Source organism: Dermacentor silvarum, chromosome 1, assembly GCF_013339745.2.
Source record: "Dermacentor silvarum isolate Dsil-2018 chromosome 1, BIME_Dsil_1.4, whole genome shotgun sequence".
NCBI classification, from domain to species: domain Eukaryota; kingdom Metazoa; phylum Arthropoda; class Arachnida; order Ixodida; family Ixodidae; genus Dermacentor; species Dermacentor silvarum.
In genome coordinates this window covers 26,969,120-26,993,483 of record NC_051154.1, presented here as the reverse complement: position 1 = coordinate 26,993,483, position 24,364 = coordinate 26,969,120, and the positions used below count along the sequence as shown (strand labels likewise).

Below are 24,364 nucleotides of genomic sequence, written 5' to 3'. Positions count from 1 at the left end.
GTTAAAATTAATCCGGAGTCCCCATGAAGGGGACTCCAGATTAATTGTAATTTGTCATAATTGTAATTTTAGCACATAAAACCCCAGAATTTTTTTTTTGGGGGGAGGCTACCTTTCCCTGAAAGGTGCATCAGGAAATGATCCAGATGGTGAAGCAGGGACAGCCATGGTTACAGTAATACCTCGTTAATACCTACCTGATTAATAAGTAATTCCAGATTAAATATAGTTGCGATGAATCTCCCACCCTGTCGCCATTGAACTTAATGTATTGGCTCACCACTTACGCCGTAGTGACTTACTGCATGCCAAACGGTTAGTGCGTTGTATTAACTTCATTTTTCGGGGCGTACAAGCCTGGAATTAAGAAAATGTCGTGCACGCAGACAATAAATAGTAAAATTGTGGCGCACAGACTTTTCACGGACAGCAGAACCTACAATAGTGACATCAAAACATGGTAGTCATGATGCGTTTCCTGCTCCCATAGCTACTAGGCACTTCCATGTCGTTCACGGCGACATGGAAGTGGGTGGTGGCCCTACCATCTCCGACGTGGCGGGTACGTTTACAGTCATGAGGGCATTTGCAGAGAAGTGGAGCCTGATGTAGAAACTGGCTCACGGCCTTGCTGAGTTTGGACATGCCGTTGTCGTTGCAAAGCCGCTATGGCGACAAGTGAAAATCAGATTTTTTTACCGCCTGCTCGCAAATAAAACTTGTATTCATGTGTGTTTGAGTGAGAATCAAGACGTAGTTTATTTCTCTCCGGTAAGTCTATAGCAGTTCATCTGCTATTGTCAGTTACAGTTAAACCTGCTTATAACGAACTTCCATATAACGAATTCCTGGATATAACGAGGTTTTTCTATTCCCCGCCGTTACTCCATAGAAGCACATGTACATTTCAGACCACTACGTAACGAAGTGGCAGCGGGAGATCCCCTCGAAATAACAAATTTTCCCCGCCGACAACCTAGAGATTTCACCCCAAATTTTGTCATTTTTGCGCGATTAGAAACCAGAAACACCTTCTCCGCCGCTTCGCATTCCATCGCGATGGAATGCGAAGCGGCGGCGTCGCACTTGGCACGTTCGAATTCACGGCGACTGCGAGGCAACAGCGAGCGCATGTGTGCGTGCGAGCGTGCGCGAGGCAGGCCTGCATCTTTCGACCCGGCGATCTTGCCGCTGCGGGCGTGACCTTTCCTCCTCCCGATAAAACGGGTCCAAAAATAGCCTGCACGTTAAAATCGAGTACGACCCTAAATTTGCGCTACCATATCGCCATCGGCATTTCAATGTGGCCGCCTCCTACGCACTTCGAGCCTAGCTCCCGTAGCCTCGACCATGTGCTGTAGTACGTGTGCTTAGGCATTAGTCTACCAATTTAGTTAAACAGTGAATGTTTACAAGTTTATACGGCTGATAAAACTACTATCCTTACATCAATAGCTGTCTGCTAATTTGCTGTCGCAATCGATGCTTTGCCTTTCGGGCGAAACTGGTAATTTTTTGTTCATCGCAACTTTAGTGTATTGGGAGTAAATCTTGAGCGATAGTTGTATTTCTGTATGAAAGTATGAGGTGCGCGGTACTGTAAAGGATTTTTTTTCCTCTCTTTTGGTCATGGAAAACGGGTGTGCATTAAAATCGAGGGCGCGTTAGAATCGAGTAAATATGGTAAGCATTTCTTTTTCGAATTTTCGTGCCGAACCTGCATATAACGAAAGCCTCTTTATAATGAAGTTTTTCGGGAATTTGTCAATTTCGTTATATTCAGGTTTAACTGTAATTAGTACATCGCTTAGTGTGTACCTGATCAACGTTCCCTGCAACTACGGTTTTACTGTAACTAAATACTGCTCTTGTTTACACTGTGCCCACCTGGATTATAATTTGTTTGCAGTATCTGCAGAAACTCTCTAAAAGCTCATATGAAGATATGGTTCAGTTTAACAGAGGTCAGGAACAGACGATTTAGGTCACGAAAACACCCGTGTGCTTAGATTTAGGTGCACGTTATAGAACCCCAGGTGGTCCAAATTTCCGGAGTCCCCCACTACGGCGTGCCTCATAATCAGAACTGGTTTTGGCACGTAAAACCCCATAATTTATTTATTTATTTATGATTTAGGTCACGAGTGGCTTACCTTTTAAAAGAATCTTAACTCCCAATGCATGCTATTGTACTTGAAAAGGACTTCTCTAGAGGTCATTTACTGTTATGAGCATTAGATTAACTTATGAACACTAGCTTAGTATGAATGAACGTAGTGTAACTGTCGCAATGTGTCACAGCTACATCATAAAGTTCCAGATCAAATGAAGGTTGGCACATACAGAACTTGCAGGTGTTTTGTCTGTTGCACCTGTGCTTGCCAACCGCACGATCCAGCATTTTCTCTTGAGTGGACCTGTCAATGCACACCCTGTGGCTTTGAATCTGGTGACAAGAGTCCCGTAGACAGTTTCATTCGCATACAATTATGTCAAATTCACCAAGCATTATTCCATTGTTCAATTGAGGCAAGTTTTTCTAAAAATCTGGCCCCAGTATAGCTTTTGATGCACAAAAGTGTGCCCTTGTTGCATATGGCACCCGCATAGTGTGAGATTGCTTGACCTATGCTATTGCTTCCACTGATCATCACTAAAATCTCAGTTGCAAAACCAAATTTCATCAGCGTGAACTTGACATATCTTGTTCCTGTTAACACCATAGCTTGTAGTAATCCGCCCTTGAATAGGGCTGTCCACACAGGGGGCTTCATACGGGAAACTTTCCTGGGGGTCAGGCGAGGGATTAATGAGATGTCATTTTTGGTGAAGCTTTTTTTCAACCCCCCATGAAGTGGGGCTGTGCACCACAGATAGTACATTTCTGAAGGATGTACACTTATCCCTCCGTGGCCACAAGGAACTTATTGTGACTTCTGAATGAAAAGTTCCCCTTCTTCATGGGGAGCTAAGAGACTGCACTGCCTGATGGACAAGCTAAACTTTATCGTGGCTCCTCCTTCATGGCTTCATGGAAAGCACATTGAGCAGGAGTGCTGCTTGTCATGTTGTATGTCACAAGAATGATTTGACATAACCTTGTCTGACTTTTTTTCTTCCATGCTCTGTTATGAGCGAAGCGCATCACTGTATGCCCCACTTTCTTCCTTTTTGTTGTCTACCCAAAACCCAAACAGGCAGTGACACAAATGCGACTAAACCAGGGAAATTAACTGCACTATCATTGAGTATGCTTGTCAGAAAATCCTATGAAATTGACCAAATTGCCTTTTCTCTTATGTTGAAATGCAGTGCAATAACTTTATCATTGTTGGCCTACTGCAATTACCATTTATACACAATACATGTTATGTCGCAAGTGCTGGTACCATATCTTCATAGTGACAGTGCGAATCCTGGCCTACATTTACGTCATTTTCTTATGAAACGTCTTTTTCTTGGTACAAGTAACATTTCGAGCACTGATGTGTTAGTTTAGAGTGACTTCATATTTGCCATTTAGTGTCTCTTTAAAGGTCTCGAATTGGCCCTGTTTGTCAGCATTAGATATCGATACATTTTTCATTGTAAAACAGGAAAGCCTATTGGCAGGTGGAATGGCTAATTAAGGTGTGTCCTCTTCCATTCCCCCTTTTTGGAGCGAGGACCAAAATTTTACAACATAGTGTGTGCAAGAGCCAACAAAACAGAGAGTAAATGTTATGAATTGCACTTGCTTGGCGATCTGCAGGTTGACTGGCAGTGCTGGAGGTGGTGTTAAAACTTAAATTGGAAACTGAGGCAAGTTGTTTTTGCATATTCTGGCATAAAGTGCGAAAGGACAACAACCTTGTCCATTTGCACCTTATGCCTGGAGGTGGTGAACTCAAGCTTTAACTGAAAAAAAGAAAAGAAGAAAATTCATTGTTGGTCAGCAAACACTACTTGCAGCTTCTATCAAAGGGGGTAGTGTAGTTTGAGGGAGAGGTAGTTTTGCATTTCTGTGCTTCATTTTTGAAGCTCCCCCTCCAGAGTAAACTTCGATGCAACCTCAATGTAATGAATCATTGTACATTTCATAACTTAATGTCCATTCAGTGCCATGTATTTCTTAGCCTTCTATATCAAAGTGTTTATCCACGATTTCAGTGTAACAAAATGTTACTGCTGGTGTGAAAAAAAAACCGAGGCATTAAATGGAAACTGTACCGTGAGTGATAGTGGCCAAATAGTTAAATTATGTGCAGTTGTTTGCAGACGGACTACACTTGGCAACCTACCATACTTATTTGAATCTCAGCTGGCTTCAAATAAAAGCTGGTACTCTGAAAAATGAAACTAATAAAGGTGCTTTCGAATGTAAACCATGCAGAATATCATCAAAAGTAAAATGGTATACATTTTTATCTGTGCCACGTTATTCACAAATGTTTTGGGTGATTGTGTATCACATGAAAAGTTCATCCGCCATTGTCATCTACATCGTAACATGTAAGTGCATCGGTTCCATGAAGGTTTTGAGATCAGCAGAGCAGGAAGGCTTTTCTATTAGCCCACTAAAGAGTTTAATGAGGCATGGTTGGTGTAATGATAAGCAGTCAGGTTTATCAGTCACCCTTACTTAGATTTTTGGTGGCATGACGTAGTGGCAAGTGTATTGTTAATGGTAGGATAAAGCATTGCAGCTCTGGAACTACATTCTTGATTCTAAGCCTATGCCCTTATTTTTTCTCCGTCATTTTGCAATAGGTTGTCAGCTTATATCCAAATAAACACTGTGTGTGAGGCGGTAGCAATGAAAGCTGGCTTCATAAGCACTCACAGTATGTACTAAGTGCAGAGTCCGTGTACAATGCGCAGCAGCAGGCACTACCTATGAAAAATGGCATACATAAGTGCACACAAAGGCTAAAGCACAGCAAGACAAGCTACAGATTGCCGTGATAAGAATTTTATGACGATGCTTAGTTGACCAGCTTCCCTCTAACGATCAACTGTGGAAACTGAAGAAGACTGCACCAATACCATGCTGTTCAAAGGTGAAGCCATCATCAGACACACGCTGCCTTTAAGGTGTAAAGTTTCACAATAACAACTACTGAGGTTTTCATCTGAAACTTGACTGGAATGTTGCAATTGATAATGCCTGTGTACTTTTCAATATGGCAAACAGGAATGACGACAGCTCATTGCAGTAATGTTTGCACAAAGCGCAGAAAGCCTCGGTGCGTGGTGTCTGCAGCGCGCACACTCGGGGCATTAACAGGTGCCTTCGACAAAAACCAGTGCAGGTGGAAAGCACGATGGGACAAGCCACGAGGTTTCTGGGAATGTATTTCGTGTCACCAATGCTTCATTTGATGAGGTTCCTGCCAACACTTTCGTGTGGAAGCAACTGAAAAAAAGACTTAAAAGCTTCTGTATGCCACATCAAAACACCGCAGAGATAGCACAGTGCATTGCGTGGTCCCAGAAATGCTCATTAGGGGAAGGGGGGTGCAGCAAATGCATGGATCATTTCTCAAATATAAGAGTACATCCTTTTGTAAGAACATGCGGTATTTCAATGCAACAAAGTTGAGTGCTGCTGATATATATTGAGGTTTAGCTGTATACTGTTCTCTGGCCTATATTCATGCAGCTCTTGTTCCACCATATGCAGAGTTAAAAGATGCCCGTGCCCGCAAGAAGCAGATGCAGCAGCAGTGGAAGCAGGAGGAACAGCTGGCACAAGCCACACGTACTTGGGTGTCAGAGGTGCTACCATGTTGGGAAGTGGCACGTAGCCAGCGACGCACACGGGACCTGTGGTGGCAGGGCCTTCCACCGAGCGTGCGAGGCCGTGTCTGGAAGCTGGCCATTGGCAACGAGTTAAACATCACGCCCGAGCTATATGAAATCTGTGCCTCACGCTCGCGTAAAATCTGGCGCAGCGAGGCCCTCCCTGAGGAACCTTCAGCTCTGCACACACGCGAGCAGTCTGCACACCTAATCCGACTGGATGTGTCACGCACATTCCCGCAGCTGGGCATCTTTCAGGAGGCAGGCCCTTACTTTGATGTCCTGCACTGTATCCTCGGTGCCTATGTGGTCTACCGACCAGACATTGGCTACGTGAGTGCTCAGCTGCACCATTTTATAATTCAACATTGTTTTCGCACTCTGTCTTGCTTTGTCAATGTTTATTATTAATGGAAGCATGGTTGGTTTTACTGGGTGATATATTAAGGTTCACTTGCTGTGTGTTTACAAAGGAGCTCAGTACAAAAGGTGTTTATTGCAGGCCTGTGAGAGGTGCTAGCTGAGGAAGTGTCACAAATTTCATTTTGTAGGTGGTAAGGTACTTTAGTGGTTCATCTGAAATATTTTTGAAGCTGTTATGGGGGGGTTCAAGCTGTAAATTGGTTGCACTTGTGCTTACTTTGTGCGGAAATGATGATGAAATGTGCTCAAAGATAAATTACCAGCAATATTTGTCCAATTCAAAATACAGGAGCTTCAATTGTTATACACTTGATCCTCGTTATATCGAGACGTGATATAATGAAGTAAACGTAATTCCCCTTAAAATCTCCATAGAGATCGATGTACTTAAAACCTCGTTATAACGAAGTAAAATTGTTCTGCCAGTGGATACACCAAACTAGATTTGTCTCTGAAACCAAAAGTACTGACTGTTGTGCACCAAGCATATCGCTTTCCGCCAGGTTCTGCACTCACTCGGTGCAGGAGTTCAAATTTCCCGTGTTGAATACGCCGTCGAGCACCACTGGTCTTCTCGCCGCCGTGCATTTGTTTCTTATCTTATCGCACCTCTCTCTTGCTGCGGCACGCAGCTGGTAAAGCTAGACCCCTAGGTGCACCCTCTGATATTGCAATCTCAGAGGCCCCGCCTAAAGTCTCTTCATACATGTTTTTGCAGACCCGGTTAAGTACCGTCAACCTACCCTCCTCCTCCACACAACTCCCTCGCTCACCCCCTCAGCTTCCGGCATCAAGCGGAACTTGCATAGTCCCAGCTTCTGGTTTTAGGTGGAAGCGACGTCACTGCTGCATAGAGGTGTGAGCATGCAGCCAACGTTCTTAGACATACTACTTCAGTTTCACAGCTCTGCTCTGGAGGTGGCCGCAGTGGTGGTCACGTGAACTAGCGGCGCTGCAGGGACGTCTTTTGTCACTTCTGCCGCTTCTGGTTTTGCTTCTGCTTTCATTTGTGTATTCATTTCGGTGGTGCTGCTTCATCTGTTGCTACTACGGTCATGTTGTTGGTTTCGTGTGATGTGTGGTGATTTTTTCCAACGAAAAGTTTCTTGAAGATGTGTTCTGGCGTCTCATAACAGGAAGAAGTTTCCTATGTGGTCCTGCTTTGCCTACGGCTGCTCCAGCGGCCAGATGAAACGTGATGCTGGTGTTCACTATTTCATACGCGCCGCGACGACGGCAGAGAGTGTTATGTATGGAAACACATTCTACGCCGAAAGGAATAATGCCTCGCAGATAAATCCGACGTGTGAACGTCATGTTGAGGACGACGATCTGTTTTCATTCTTGAGAACAAATATACATTGATTTCTCGTGGGAAATATGGACGCTGGTTCACTTCCCCGACCTAATTATTCCCAGTCTTCACAAACCAGCTCCTCCCCTATAGACGTTTTCACGAGGGCGCTTCCGACGGCCTGGCGTGGAGAGTATGTGTCAGGGTGTTGCCTGTTCAGTCTGGACTGTGAGCTTGCCTTGCGCTTGCATTGCAGAGTGGTAGCTTTCCTTCGATGTTTCTGTTTATTTTTGTCACGAATGACTTACGCTCGAAAATTATGGCATATATACTCATCAAAAGGCTACAGGCCAGCACTGTGCAGTTTATGGGTGCACAAACAACAAGCGGAAATTAACAATTTTGGGGAATAAGTGTGTCCACAACACAGCACTCCGCGAGACCACTGCCGCTATCTGGTATGTTCACGCTTCGCCGGTTTCCTGCATCACCTGAGGACTTGGCATTTCAGTCTAATGTGAACCAATGCACACATCAGTAAAATAACGCATATTGGTAAACTCTTTTCGGCACATTTCCCAATAGGTTGCGAGAATTGTCAGCTGTTCGATGCAATATTTTCTCGTATGAAGTGGCAGAGGCTACATTTGTTATTCTTTCAAACACGACTTCATACCAGTGCCTAATACGGGGGTCACATGGCGCTCTTTTGATCATGATCGAGCCCGATATGGGTCGAATTCCTTGGTCGCGATTGGCTTCTTTGCTCAATCTGCGGAATGGAAACAATCGCGGTCGAACATTCCGATCCAGATCGGTCTCGATCGCTATCAAAAGTGGCTGTGTGACACAGATATATGACAAATTGGAGCACTCTGCGAGGGAACTAGTCGGTAAATACACTTCGCAACGATCTGGAAAAATCGTGTCCCATAGAAGATGTATGCAGACCCTGTGTCCACCAAAACATTGTCTCTGCGTTCACACGCACCCTGTGCGGCCCTGCCCATAAAGGTAATTAATTTCAACAGTGTGATGCTGCATCGAGCTCACCCATCTTTGAGCGTTGTCTATGTGCTTGGGTAGCAAGAGAATGCAAAAACGAACGTGTCAACCTCATCAGCGCGGCCTAGCGCCAGTGCTAGAGTTCGGGAACCGTAATGCGCTAACTGTGTGTGGCGTAGAAACGCGCTAAATGACCCCGCGCAAGTAAGAACGTAAAAAACGGTATTCGCATGGGTACGCGGACAATAGCATCATGCTTGCAAGAATAACAGTAACAAAAAAAATAAATTATTCGCACAGTCGATCAAGTGAAATACTTATGTGCGTGCAGTGACCGCTTCGCTGACCACTAAGCGCTTTTCACTCACGGTCAGTAGTGGTTTACAGTCATGCATATGCACATGTATTTATTCGACAATTGTTAAGACTCGACATTACTTTATTATGAACATAGCACAGTGAGACGGTGTAAGGGAAACAAGAGAAGGAGCAAAGATGGCCCTAACGCTGCAATATATTATTGGCTTATTTCGCTTCAGAGATAGCGCACACGAACAATTCTTGCCGTACGCGATATCTTCAATACAAACTTCGCGCACGATCTACGTTAAGGTTCACCGTGAGCGAAGCTTGTTCCAAATTCAGACATTCGAAAGAAAAGCCATTGAAGGTAAATAAACATAAAAAATAGGTAAACAATCAAATCTTTATAACAAGTCCTGTTATAATCTCTATTGGGATTGACAGTAAGTATAAATAAATAAATACTAAAAATAAAAATCTAGCACCTGGGCTGTATCAGTTGCGCTGGCATCTGTGATCACTGTCACGCGTCGTTTCGCTGCAGGTACCGCGCTGCTCGATCGCCACGCTTATACTTTGACATTTGGTTATAAGCACCCTGCACCGCACCAGATCCAATAAATTTTGCATGATTGAGCTGTTCAGTTGCGTCGCCAGCGTATTTAGTAACCACCGCATATCTACCAACCACTGACACGCGCGTCGTCGGGCCGCCGGCGCCTGGTTCTAAGCATTGCCCGACAGCTACGTACGCGCCTGCTTTCGCTAAATGAGGCAACCCTCAACCGCGAAACGTAATGGTGATCAGATTCAATCGACGATACGGTCACATGTGCCCAGCAATAACAATGAAATATATCGCTGATTAGCACGCCAGGTCTCGACGAAGCAGACGCGGCTGCCGCCGCTACCGACGACGAAACACCACATCCACTGGCTGGGCTTGCTGTTGCCATGGCACACTACACTGAGCGCTCACGCGAGCACGTGAAACATGTAACAAGTCAAGCGGCACAAGACAAGCGAAGCGGAAGAAAACAATAGAAATAATGCACGGCGAAGATCACACAACCGAAGTGCGGCTGGTCTGTTCACATGGCCTGCTCTCGCAAGGCGCACAGTCCAAAATGGCGGCATAACCTGTTGTGACGCTAGACGTCGCCCATGTCGGCAAATGGCGCTGCTCAAACGTCGGTTTGTGAAAAGGTCTATAGAGGGGAGGCGTTGCTCGAATCAAGAAATCTGATGCAAAAGCAAAGTTCGCCAAGGAGCCCAAGTGTCGGCAGGCACATCGGCGGAAGCTTGCAGTGATGCGCTTCAGGTTCAAACCAATTGTGATTGGAATATTGTACTTCCCTTCGAAATACGCGCTACTGACGGCATTCAACAAGTTTTGCCTTCAATACTCTGAAAGCTTGAATTTATTGAGGACGTCGTCACACAGGAGCGATATGTGGATCGTTTTACATGAGGCAACTCATAGGTGGGTATCTTTTGAGTTACGGAAACTGTTGTCCGTGAAAATAGTGTTATTGTCCAGATATTGTTATAGATGTCTGTTCACAATCCTATCTGAATGCCGCCTGCAGACACACCATGTGCGCAATGCAAAGTACATTTCTTCATAGGCTTTTATTGCTTTAATAATTCAGACAATTAAAATGTTATAGCTCGCATTCTGAAACGTGAATCAGCAAGGTTTCTAGAACTGGGACATGCTCATTGGATAATTGTTTCAAAGCAATTTTTAGTCTCGTCCATGGTTAACATGAATACTGAAATTTTACTCATTCCTATATGGGGGCAGATGTAACGAATGTCATTTTTTCCTAATGAGAAAGTACCGTATTTACCCGCATAATGAACGCACCACCCCACTTTTCCAATCAAGGAGTGTTTTTTCTTTTCCTCGCATAACGATCGCAGCCTGAACTTGCTGCCGTGAAGTAGGAGAGACACGGTACGATTTGGCGTCTGATATGGTGTCCAGCGAGTACGATTTTGTCGGACGCCGTATCTGACGCCGAATCGTACCGTGTATCTCCTACTTTTATTGCGATAGCAATTATATGGACACTCCAGGCGCACTTTTGCCATCGGCGCCGACGATCGCGACTCAATCTCCCGCAATCAAGAAAGGAAAGCGAGGAGGAAATGCGCAGTATTCCGTCGTGCGCATGATGGCCGGGGGGAGGGGGTGGCGCAGCAACTGCATATTGCGCGGCCACGCATGCCCAATCTTGAAAGTGATCTGAGTAGGGGGTTGAGTCTAAGTGTGACGACGGCTTATAACTTTGTGCGTGCTCCGTTTTCGCCGCTCAGTTTGCGTTGAAGTGATACACAGCACGAAGGTCACTTCGCTCGCTGATGCTGCCACGCTTCCTCTCACCAGCGTTTTGACAGCAAGTGTCCGCGGTCGAGTGTGATATGTTGATGCGTGCCTGTGCGTGCGTGACACGATGCTTGTTAATTTAGTTAGTAAGCGAATGTTTACGAGTTTATACAGCCGATAGAACTACTATCGTTACTTCGTATAGCTCGATTCCCACCGCCGCCGGGCACCCACTGGTTCAAATGGGTACAAGTGTGCCCCGGCCTGGCGTTCGGCTTCCTTCAGGGGTGATACGCTTGGGAAATGAGCCTGCGCCCTGAATTCCCGTCGAAACCAACGTGAGCATGCAAAAAAAGTGGTGTCTGTGCATTTGAAACGATGGTTTGCCTTTCGGGCAAGCTGACTTTTTTAGAGGTGGCCGCGAAAAAGAAATTGCTCAAAATTTTACCCTGTGCATTGAACGCACCCTCCAACTTTGCGCATATTTTTCTGGAAAAAAAGTGTGTTCATTATGCGTGTAAATGCGGTAATATAGTGTGCACATTGTGCATAATTATGAATTTACTATTTTGATTAAATAATTGCATTATGCTAGCAATGCCGACGCACAAAAATTGCCCAGCCTGCATATGGAAAAAGTGTGGTTTAACACATTCTCGCAACTATATGCAAAAGTTCTATTGCACAGGGAAGTGAGGCCCCAAGGGACCATTGTGCTAAATATAGTATGCCAGTGTATTACTCTCAAATTCAGGATCAAGTTGTACCAGCAATTTCACCATGGGTTATGATGGGCTAAAACCTTTTAGTCTGCAATAGTGGCTGCATTATAAGGTCCCCAGCAACATTTAGTCTTAGCTAACAACCTGGCACATCTTATGCGATAAGTCGTGTGAGTGAGATTTGGCCGCATTTTTAGAATTTTGGGATGTTAGATAAGCATAATGCAGATTATCATGTGTGACATACCTTTAATCCTTTGGAGTTAAGGGTATGGTGGTGGGGGGGGTTCCGGCTGTTTTTCCGAAGTGCAAGACATTCAGTTCTCGTCTAAGTGACACGTTAGTGGACTTTAATTATTGGTGATGTTTCCAACTTCTGATTAGATGACACAATTCGTCTACGGATGTTGTATGTTCACAAATAAATATGCCACGGCCTGATGGCCAGACAAGTATGCTTGGGCATGGCATTCAAAGGGTTAAGAAAAGAAATACCAGCAGAACCCACCTCATCATGAATGTCTTAAGTTAATGTGCAAGGTGGACAAACAGGCCAATTGGTTGACATTCATCTTCAGAACGTCTCGAAACGCAACAAAAATACAAAAGACGGGACAAGGCGCTTATTATTGCACTTCAAAAAGTTTTGGAGATGGATGTTACTGTGATTAGCATTGAAGCAACACACCATATTGGCACTGCTGGAACACGTCGTGTATGAGACATGTATGCTCCTCTCTCTGAATCTCTCTAGACACTCTGCGTAATGTAGCGGCTCCGCTGCAAAGTCCACGCATGGCGCATCTGAAAAAATCTCAGAAACCTAAGCCCTTCTTACGAGTTGTGAATGTGATAGCATTAATGTCCAATTTAATGTTGCTGAGAGGTCCTTCGAGTTATGGACTCCTCACGTGCAAGCAAGCGTGTTGAGATGCTTGGCCCATTTTGATATGGCCTTACCGAGGTCCACTTGGAACGCAGCCGAGAGCTTGCGCAGACAAGGAACGCATGGATAACACAGGTTTCTGAGAGCGAGGTTGAATTGGCGTCACGGCGATACCCTCTCCCCTCACGCAATAACGCGGCAGCAGGTGGTCATTTCGCCGAGGCCCGAGCTAGTAAGTGCAAGCCAGCGTCATGAATCGCGCGCTCGTGACTCGAAGCCAATGGGAAGTTTCGCTGCTACAGACGCAGCCAGCCTTTTCACTCAATGTGCCATGTGATGCTTTTGCATCGGTATATATATATATATATATATATATATATATATATATATGACACTGGTTCGATTGTCCCCAGTACCAGAAAAATTTTAAAGGCTTTTTGTCATTGAAGAGTAGCACATACCCAGCAGACCTGTACGTAAAGAATTACCTGTAATTAATTACTTATAATCACTGACATTTTTTTGTAATCTTGTATTAGATTACATTTCTTGTCTGTATGGCTCATTCTAATTCAATTACTTTTTTCAGTAACCGATTAACATTATTTATTGAGACAACTGCAAGAGAGTATGAAGCTTTGAGCACTTGAATTTGGTCAGAACTGTACAGTCAAACCCGAATATAACAAACTCAAATAGAGCGAAATATGCTCTCTATCGAACACTCGGAAGTTTTTCTATTATTATGCATGTAAAATGTATATTTTATAATGAACCAGACATTGGATATATCTAACTTTCAGCGCGCACAGTCTGTCACCAAACAGCCGCAAATGCACTCCTCTGCCGGCTGCAAGTAGTCTCCTACAGTCTTTGTGCAGCCACACTGCCCGGCCGTGCCTCCAGCCAGCCTTGCTTTGCAACACGCCTATTCGGCAGCTGCCTATCACATGGACAACTATCTGCAAGCAGCTGTGGACCTATCGCGCTTAAGGAAAGCTTCAGGCATCGGGTGACGGGAGAAGGAGAAGGCAGCTCACGAACTTTTCCGCATCCTCCATACTTCCTTCGTTTGCATTTGCGAGTCGCGCTGCTGTAAGTGCTCTCACGACTCTGGCAGTGTCTGCCTTTCTGTGTGCTTGCATTCCGGCCCTCCATCCTGCAAGATGATCACAAAGATGTGGCAAGCTTTGCTGCTTTACGACAAAGTTGAGATAATTCGCTGAGTCAAGCATGGCAAGAAAAAGTCGGACGTTGCAGCGCATTTTGAGATTTCGAGGAGTACGCTAAGTACCATCTTGAAGAACAAGTCAGCCATCAGAGACAATGCACAGAATGCCCGACAGTGTCGAGAAAGCCCTGTTCCGCTGGTTCCTTGGACATCCGCGCACGAAATCTACGTGTGTCTGGCCCCATGCTGCAGCAGAAGGCAAAAATAGTTTGCCTGCATCCTGGACATCGAGGGGTTCAGGGCCGGCAGTGGTTGGCTCCAGAGATTTAAGCACTGCTACTCTATTACCGGAAAGGTGGTTGCAGGTGAGAGCCATGCAGTGGACACAGAAGGCACCAAGAAGTGGGTGCGAGACGTGTGGCATGCTGTGACGGAATAGTACGAACCGTGCAGAATTTTTACAACACGAACAAGGCTGCCTTATTCTGGCAACTGCTGCCGAGTAGAACCTTGGCGCTAAAAAATGGCAAGTGCCATGGGAGCAGTATGAACAAGACCTGCATCACAGTTCTCCTTACAACAAACATGGACAGATCGTCAAAGTTGCGACCACTTGCCATTGGCAAGTTTCGCGTTTTCACTTCTGTTCACAACGTTGCGTATAACGAATTTGGTGCTGAAGTTCGTTATAAGCGGGTTCAGTTATATTGAACTACTACTCCATATATCGAACAAATAGCGTTGAATCACGGTGTTCGTTATAACCGGTTTTGACTATAGCTGAATGCTCTTAGTTGTGCCATGCAGCAGCCTTGCGGATGTGCATGTTTAGATAGGCAAGCTCGGCGCTCAGCATTTGTTTCCTCATCTTAACAACAGGTTGCACGGCCTTTATTGTTGGCACCGCATTCATGAGTGTCACCATGTCGGAGTGCTCACGTTCAGCGAGTTTAGACTTTCATTTTTTCATTGTCGTTGGGTATTTCCAGACCTTTGTTCACCAATTTCCCCATCCGGTGTTTGTATATGACAGCAAGGGCAATGACAGCCGATGCGACGATGATGGCTGGATAGGTTACAGCACCAACCTTTCCTGTAGTGCACACATCGAGCAAGTTTTGTGTTGCTGCTGTGTGCTGATGTCCTTGCAAGAAAACAAGGGTAGATGACGGAAGGAAATTGTGAAAATCAATTGTTAGTGAAGGTAAGCAACATGTGAAGGGCTGCTGAGAGCGCACTGAAAGAGCCAGGCCAACTTTGTGAAATGTTAGAGGGCACTAAAGAGAAACAGTTAATCAGTTTAGAAAGTATACGTAAATAGTACTCTATTTTGTCAATTTCTTGGCGACAGGTTGATTACTTCAGGAGAAAAATGAAGGTCAAGGTTTTCTTTCTTGAATTGCGCACCATAACCTCGGCACTGGTGTGTTAGTGTGATGTAATGGATTTCAAACTTTCGCGTATTTGAGCCATTGTGGCTCAATGAAAGTTCCCACAACTTGTTAAGTTCAGTCTTTGGCTCTTTTTTGGAAAAAATTGCTGTGCATCTTTATCGATGATAAGTTAAACTAGGCCCAAGCAGATGCCCTCAAAATTGATGATTCCACGGCGAGCTGGTGCAGGAACTTAAAGGTGGTGTTGCCATACGTCTTTGCTTTTATTGATATTATAGGAAGAAAATTTATTAGTACAGCTCAATTTACTTTTTTTCTCTTTAGTGTCCCTTTAATAAATGTTGGGAGGAAAGTAACGCTTTAATAATTCTTCACTTTTATGGGGCAGTAATTGGTCACAGTAATGATTTCCAAATTGCGTAATTGCAACCAGTTCCTCTTTTTTAACGTGTACAAGCCTAATACCCGGTGACCCAAGTTGGCATCAAGAGGTTCATTGAAGACTGGTACATAGCCTCTATTAAATATTAAGACACCAATGCTTGGTGTCGAACATGGTTCTCTCAGCACAGCAGCCTAATTGTCTACTCACTACAGTGACTAGACCATGGACCACCCAGTGACCCAAGTTGGCGGAAACGGGTTAGAGACATGCAAACGTACTAGAAAAATGTGCGAAGAATCCGAACAATTCTAGTCACATTTAAAAAAAATGATGCAGCAACTCACAAATTTCAAATCCATCCTATATGATTTCCCTGAACTACAACACCAATGTAGCTTGCACAAAAAATGCCGAATCTGTGTGTGTAATATGTAACTAGTAGTAGTGCCTTTAAAATTAAATTAAGACATGAATCTGCAAAAAAAAAAAGAAAGTAATAAAGAAAGGTCACCACAAAAGCATTTCTATGTAACAACATAGAATGAGAAAGACTGCTACAAATACAGCCGTGGTGAAACCTGGCGTGGTTTGAATGAAGAGGCTACTTTAGTGGATTTTACCACAAATGAAATGGAGTACCCATCTATATGGCTACAATGTTGCCAGCATGTGCACGACAACAGCCATGTATGTTTATTCTGGAATGTATGGACACTTCTGTCCTCTGTAGCTTCTGCAGAAAGGCTTTTGAAATTTTCTTTCGCTGCGATTCTTGTAAACACTGCTTAACCTGTCTTCATTTATACAAGTTTGCATTTAACCTGCTATGTGGCTGCTTTCTGTGCTGCAGGTGCAAGGCATGTCCTTCCTGGCTGCCATGTTGTTGCTCAACCTGGAGGTCGCTGATGCTTTCATCTGCTTTGCAAACCTGCTCAACAGACCCTGTCAACTAGCATTTTTTCGTGTAGACCAGCCACAGGCAAGTTTATGTATTGTGGAGCTTTTATACGTTTCCAATTAATGTGCATGCTTTGTATCTTTCACGTAAAATTTGAGCGTCTTTAGGGCATAAACATTTTTGTTATTTAGTTTTATTTTAGAACTGCAGCGCCCAAGCTGCATTTGCAAGATGATTGGTTTTGTTGTCTAATATACTGTCTAAAATGTAATAACCTTGTTTGATGTATACATATGATGTATACATTTTACTTTATTTGCAATGCTCTACTCTCATTCAAGAGCTTGGCAACATGTATTCACTACATAGCCATTAAGTATAAAACATGAATGAAAATTTATGTGAGTTCCTGTTTTAATGCAGATGAATGCCTATTATACCCTGTACGACGACTTTTTCCATGAGAACCTGCCCAAGCTGTTTGCACACTTCAAGAAGCACAACCTCACTTCGGACCTGTACCTGGTTGACTGGTAGGCTCAACTATCATAAGTGAATTCAGATGGCCATCAGGCCATGCCTTCTGTGCAGGATATACACGCTTTACAGCCGATCTCTGCCCCTGGATGTGGCCTGCCGAGTGTGGGACGTCTTCTTGAGAGACGGAGAAGAGTTCCTCTTCAGGTCTGCCCTTGGTGAGCATTCTTCAGATTGGCTACTGCAGTCACTAAATACCCATTTTGGTTACAGGTATTCTGCGGCTGTATGAGGACGTGCTATTGCGACTCGATTTCATCAACCTGGCTCAGTTTTTGACCAAGTTACCAGAGGATATGAGCTCCGATGTATTGTTTGATGCAATTGCTGCCATTCGCATGACTGTCAACAAGCGAAGTTTCGCTCAGGTCTTGGCCAAACACAGAGAGTTAGCTGGATAGTGTGGACGACTTCTACATTACAATTTGGAGTAGGTTGCAGAGCTGTGTACCGTTGATTGCAAGCTCAAGAGGGACACAAAGTGGCATGTCACACCCGTTCTTTCTTTATACCATCCTTTCGTTCTTTCTACTCCTACTTTGTCCAAGTTCATTTTCATTGAGGTGTAGATGTCAGCTGGTTCGCTTTTGTCTAGTGTCCAGTTCTAGTCAATACTCACAACCAGCTGAAACATTGGAGGAGGGGAATCTTGAGTGAGAGGTTGCCAGAACCTTGCCAAATGTGGGTTGTGGCAACCACTGCCGAGTGTAATGAAAACTTGTTCACTATGAAAAGTGGGGAGGGGTGTAAGCTGGCTAGAGCTGGGGAGTGTTGGTAGGTGTGTTTTGCCTGGCACTGCCCAGAACACAGCAAAGCAGAACATGGCCACATGGGCAATGCTCTTCACACAGTGTGTGCAGAGTCTTTGAGACTGCATCTGTGCAAAGAGTTACTGGCAAAATGTGGGCTCTCCGATCATAACTAGTTATTTTTCTATTGCTGACCTTTGCTTCTGGTGACATGAGGTACTGTGGGGGCATATCAATAAAGTTATGTGATGCTTGCAGGCCAGTAGCATAATGCAAGTTTTGGATGGTTCCAACTAGAAAACAGTGCCGTTAACCTGTGGGCCTGTAAAGGCCAGTGTCGTTAGGATTTCCTTCAGAAGGAACTCCTGGCATACAATTTTTCAGTATTTATACCATTCCATGTGTGGCAGGGTATGTTGTGTTGCTGCCAGTAGGCCAGATTCTGTAAGCAGCAAGGCTGCATCTGTTCCATACCATGGTATGCAATCTAGCTGGTGGAAGAACTGTTCCTCTCTAAGGCGGGAAAAAGTCTTCCATCCAGCTTGATGTACAGGAGGTTTAATCTCTCTGAGCAGTGGAGCTAGTTGGAGTTGTTGAATCTGTTTTGCAGTATTCTGCCCTATACAACATTTCTCTTGTCACCACATCACATGACGCCTCTAGTTAAACACAAACGTGGTGGTACTGTTGACCACATGTGTGGACAGGCAAAAATTGGTCTGTTTTCATGTTACATTCACCCATTTTCTTTTAAAGAACAGGAAACAAGACATGATTGGTTCAAACTATTTTATACATTTTCACATGAAGTAGATATGCATTGTCTCAATTGTGTATAGCTGTAGTCTGCAATCAAATGTGTAACTTCTGGTGATTTTGCAGGCTGTTTATAAAATTAAGGACAAACAGGACACACACTTGTATAGAAATGCTTAGGTGCATATGGAAGAAATGTACAAATATGTATAAAAATAAATAGGCCTTCTGTACATGCAGTTCTGCTTTTCTTATTGAATGTGCGTGTGTAATATATATACACACATTCAACAAAGCCTGACATCTCAACTATTCTTACAAATGCCATTTTCATTTTGGCAAGCTGTTGCTTTTATAATTTTGTCGTGGAATTACCCAACACCCACTTTAAGGTACGTACTTGATGCACTATGCATTTCCTTGAAAGACATTTGTACCTTAAACACACAGCACCATGGAATCCCACACCTTCTTGCAAGCCAAGAGAAGACATGCGCAAGTTCATAATTTCTTTGAAATGCAACAACAAGATCATCTAAACCTGCAGCAATTTGTCGATGCAGCCAGGGGTGCTGCAGCTGTATAATGTAGTACTGTACTGCACATTAAACAAATTTTTCTAGAGTAGGAAAATTTTAAAGGACATCGTAATCATGCACTGCAGTAGGTTGGCGGGCAAGTTTAGCCATAAAAGTAGACAAACTAAACAATCGCCAACCAAGACAGTTTATTAAAAATTAAACCCAACATTTCGGAGTCGCTCCTTTATCAGGGGTGGCTTTGGGAAGCTGCAACAGTTTTTTTATGTTCGACTTGCCGCCCTGGTGGCAGTTCCCTCTGGAGGCGACCCTGCAAAGGCCCATGTAGGTAGGGGACGGTGCTCCCAATGAATGCCTTATTGCCCCGGTGGCGGCTTGGATGTGCCAGAACTCAAGGTAGAGGCGCTTGCATAAATTTTTCTGGTCAATATGAATTCTATGGTCCAATCTCTCGCAGTGTTCAGCAATGACACTGTGCCGATCATACAAAAGCTGAGAAGGAAAAACAGTAGCATAAAAGAAATAATGACGAGATGAGTACAAAGGACTGGCGCTTGCCCAATGTAGAATATGGCTTAGTAAAATATTTTCTTGGGCCAGTTGGTTCATAACTGAAAAGGAAAAACAGTAGCGCAAAAGTGCTGTGTATGCGTCTCATCCTTGCTTTTTTTGCGCTACTGTTTTTCCTTATCAGTTATGAACCAGCTTACCCAAGAACATGTTCGACTAAGATAGAAGCCCAGTGAAAACACTTTTCATAAGACAGCTGAATCATGTCCCAATGTCCACACACTGTTTCGGATACAAATGGGACATCCACCGAGCGTCCAGTTTTGGATATCCTACCGTGGACGTCCCAAGGATATCGCACATGGACCGTTTTTGGCATACACGTCAATATTTGTCCTCCAGGAGGCTTAAAGTTTCCTCTTAACAGAATTATATTTTCTCGTACGCTCAAATTACAATTTGAAGCTATCATGTCTGTAGCTTGTGCGTACGTCTGACTTTACAAATTTTCTGATGCAATTTACTTTGAAAACTTCAATTAGTTCAAGCTGGTTGGCGGAATGCGTAAAAGAATGAGGAGTATGCTGTATCTGTTGTTGATGTGTGAGCACTCTACCCATTGCATCTGTCACACAGCGGTGTGCTGCGACCGTAATTGACAGAATGGCAAACACTGTGCAAGAAGGCCCTGGCATATGTCCGTAAAATGTACTTTGCATGTCCCTCACGGACATGCAAGGGATAGCCGCAGGACACAAAGTGCGGCCAATCGGTCATGTGAGGGACGTCCGCTGGACGTATTTGACACATCCCTAGGACATTCACGTCCTGGCGGTGGATGTCCATGGTACGTCATTGTTGTCACTGGGTTCCAAAAGCCACCCCTGATGAACGAGTTGAACAACTCTGAAACATTGAGTTAATTTTTGATAAACCTTCTTGGTTGGCAATAGTTAGATTGTCTAGTTAAAAGTGGCAAATGTTCACCTTTAAGCCTCTACACATGCTTCCTTAAAAAGGGAGATTCAGCTGAGACAGCACTGCTTCCTTGCAGACCCATTACCATTTTGAGGCTTGTTTATCCTGCAGCGCTCAGGCTACCCACTGGTAGCCGGATGGTCTTTTTTGATTTCTCTAATTTAAAATTTTTCAAGCCCTATTTTGATGTTCCAGCTCATAGCTATAGCTTTCACTTAGTGCATGGTACTTGTAAAAACAAAAGGAATATTTAAGTTTATGTCCATGATTCACATGTCATAAGTTATATCCTTCGTATGCCACGAAGTGAGTAAAGTTCCATGTATGCAAACAAGTGAGCTACGTAGTTGCTTTCAACATCTTTGCAAAGTGACTCAGGTGTGCAGGGCCTCAAAATTTGGCTCAAGATGCTACATACGCTATTTTCATGCATGTTTAGCAGGAGCTTGCACCACTCTGGGCTCCATTAAATGAACCAATATGAGAAAAAAAATCCTGCTCCAGTGGCAAATTACTGCAATGCAGTCCAACCTCAATTGAACACACACAATATATTAAGTTTCTCAACTCTACAAAATAAATGAATTGCTGTTCTCATTTAAACAGTCTTCACATCTCGTGTCAGCCTTAAAAAAAGAAGCTTTAACTTGGGGGTCTAACTTCACTTTCCCAATTAAAAGAGGTGTAAAACACAGAAATGCTTTTATAAGACAACCGCTGGCACAATTTGAATTTGTTGCATTAGAGAGAAAACTTGATTCTAGCTACTCCATGAAATAATTTTTATTTAGAATCTTGTATTTCTTCTAAAAATTACCGACAATCGATACGTTAATAAGCACAAAGTTTACGAATCCGTAACTGTGCACCAACAGCTATTGCAATTATGTAAACTGCATCCATTAGAGCATCTAAAGTAGACAAATCTGGTATGAATTTACAAGTCTTGCAAAAGTCCTGCTCACTTATTGGCGGTATATTTCAGAGCCATTTCAAATTACATCAATTTTGTCCACTTTAGATGAATTACTAGGAGCAGTTAGCCAAATTGCGACATCCTTCTTTATTATTGTTACAGTTGCAAACTACATGGTTGAATTTTTTGAAGCTTTGCAGTTTATGGAGTACTTTTCTAAAACTACTGATGCCAAAAATTGAAAATCTGCCATGCTAGTCACTAGATTTTAACTTTAAATCTTTTAAATGCAACAAACTGTCACAATCAGTGCGGTGGTTGCTGAGCAAAATGATTTATCCTTTTCCATGTAGGCCGTCAATCTATGCTGCTGACCACTCTTTTAAGAAACTTATATGTGTGCCACTGCCCTCCGATTTTTCACTTGCACAAGCTTTTGCTTTCAGAATTTTTTTTTTTTTTTGACCATTGCTTACCACCTGTCTTCCACAATGCAGCTTCCCCTCGGCACTGAAAGTCGAGATAATGGAAGTTGCACTTGGCACCAAAACCTGAGAGCATAAACAAGGAGGCAGCAGGGAGGAAGGGTAGGCTGGTGCCACTTAAAGGGCCTCCGAAACACTTTAAATGTGCACTAAATATTATTGCACTGCATGCAGCAGGGAATTTACAATCTTGAGTCAAAAACAGTGAAAAAGCACTTGCTTCCACAATGTCATCATGAAGCATCATCATAAGCACCTGGACCCACCAACAGCTATTGGCTGATCTTGTGATTGCGAGAACATTCTCAGTAATTAATGAGTAATATTGAGTTAAATAAATGAAACATGTATATGCCTAAGATCTCAACAAGACAGAAAAATCATATCTTTGCACTGCCTGTTTACGCACGACAGTTGTGCATAGCAGAGTCTGCTGCACATAGCCTCCGAGATAGCTGCGATGCGCTGCATAGTGTAGTCTACCGCGGCTGCCACAAGGTACCGTAGAGTCAATTTTTCCAATGACTATTTTGCCGCCAAGACACTCAACTTCTGGGAAGGCCTTTGCACCCTTGGCTTCTCCCGTGTAGCTTCCAGCATGCTAGCAGAGACGAAGAGAGAAAAAAAAAAAAAAACGCATAGGGGTGCAATAACTCCACTTATACTTGAAGGATTTGGAAAATTTTTACGTAAAGAGATTCACAACACAACGTCCTTAAATAGTGAGGCCATTCTATTAGTTAGAAGAGTGTTTTATGGCCCCTGTTATGTAATCGATATAAACGTCACAGAGGGGCTTTACGTATATGCCACACACTGCTGTAACAAAATGTAACAATGTTACAAAGCTAGTTAGTACCCTCACTGCATAGTACAAGACAGCAGTAGAAACACCCGTGCCTGTTTTTCTTTTATATTTTATTTATTTTTATTTTTTTGCTATTAACCCTTTAACGCTGGTAGTCACGAACTTGCGACATATAGAATAAGTGCAGCCTATACCCTGACAGTATGTTTTCTGGCTCAAGTGCCGGTTGTCATGCATTCACGACAAACAATGTTTTTCAGCGCTGACATGTAGTGCCATTTAGGAGCAATAGCAAGAGGCAACTATTGTTTGGAGTCTCGATCGACGAGGTGCTCACACGTGCAACGTGAACCATTTTCTACAGTTTTTGTGAACATAATGTAAATTCATGCTTCCAAAATGTGCTTTGCATTGTTTACATCCCATAGATTATGACAGGTATGTAGTGAGCTTGAGAATACAGTAAATTTTTGCATTAACACTTGTGGGGATTCAGTTGCCCCAGGTGCCTTCGTGCAAGCATTCACCTGGTCTGTCGTCCCTATGCCTCGCCCTTTCCACTCGCAACGGTTGTCGGGGGTGGCGCTTTGCACTGCCTACCGCTGCAGCGTGCAAAACATATTTAGTGCAATTTTTTTGTGCAAAGTAAACAATTTTGCACAAGTTAAGCAACAACACAAGTATGTGCAACAATATGTGTGTGCCAGATGTCGCAAAGTAGTGACACCACAGAGTTGAGAGAAAATTCAGTTGTAGCACAAAATATTATTGCCATTTGATTACGAGGGCTAAACGAAGTTAAAATCTAGTGCAAGAACTTTTTCTGCCGTGCCTTTAATAATTCTGATGTTAAAGGGTTAAAGATGTGCACTGACATGTAAAGACAAGGCACTTTCCTAGCTCTTGATTATAATGTGCCACACGAAATCTGCACTGTCTTTGTGCTTCTTGATGTGTTTTCACTCCAAAAAATATTACTCATTCTGCCACTTGAATGGTAACAGCTCTCCACCAGCTGACTCTTTTGTACCTTGAACTTGATTTGCGTGCACTAAAGCTATGGCAGTATACGAGATGTTACATTTTTTTCTTCATAGACATGTTCAGGAGACCCAGACTATAACGTCAGAATTCATCACTTGCCCAAGATGCTATGAATTGCAGCATAGCTTGTGCCGTAGCCTTCCTTGTGTGCGTACTGGTGTGCATACAAGTTCTTGGGCACCTGCAACAGATAAAGTATGTGAATACAACCATTCCTCAAGCAACATTCTGGTAGTCTTTTGCTGAACACTGTTTTGACCCATTGTACCACATTAGAAGTTGTGCATAACCCCATCAAAAACCAGTAGACAAATCAATTTTATGTACAGCCTATTGCAAAAATGTAAATGCCATTGGCCATTGTCAGCAATAATAGACTGACTGTTTACTTTTTTTTTTGCTACTGGGTGTACAGTTGAAAAAGCAACAAAATGTAACAAAAAGCTCA

At 43.5% G+C, this 24,364-nt stretch overlaps 2 protein-coding genes across 3 annotated transcripts in view; one reads left to right on the top strand and one right to left on the bottom strand.

Moving 5' to 3' along the window:
- Positions 1 to 18,875, top strand: part of LOC119458685 (TBC1 domain family member 12-like) — a 32,039-nt gene extending 13,164 nt beyond the window's left edge. Inside the window, exons 3-7 of the mRNA XM_037720548.2 lie at positions 5,663 to 6,114; positions 16,547 to 16,675; positions 17,018 to 17,127; positions 17,186 to 17,289; positions 17,345 to 18,875. Coding sequence (XP_037576476.2) covers positions 5,663 to 6,114; positions 16,547 to 16,675; positions 17,018 to 17,127; positions 17,186 to 17,289; positions 17,345 to 17,532 — 983 coding nt within the window. The 3' untranslated portion in view covers positions 17,533 to 18,875. The remainder of the gene's footprint in view (positions 1 to 5,662; positions 6,115 to 16,546; positions 16,676 to 17,017; positions 17,128 to 17,185; positions 17,290 to 17,344) is intronic.
- The window catches only part of LOC119458617 (uncharacterized), a 27,917-nt gene continuing 22,416 nt past the window's right edge, over positions 18,864 to 24,364 (bottom strand). The window contains exons 10-11 of one of the 2 annotated variants that reach the window (XR_007466385.1): positions 23,400 to 24,097; positions 18,864 to 22,665 (exon numbers count right to left, since the gene is read on the bottom strand). Coding sequence is in view for 1 of the 2 variants with exons in the window: in XM_037720461.2 (XP_037576389.1) it covers positions 24,024 to 24,097 (74 nt within the window). In the remaining variant the exon portion in view is untranslated. Of the gene's footprint in view, positions 24,098 to 24,364 lie in introns of both variants that reach the window. The other variant, XM_037720461.2, reaches the window with a different exon arrangement.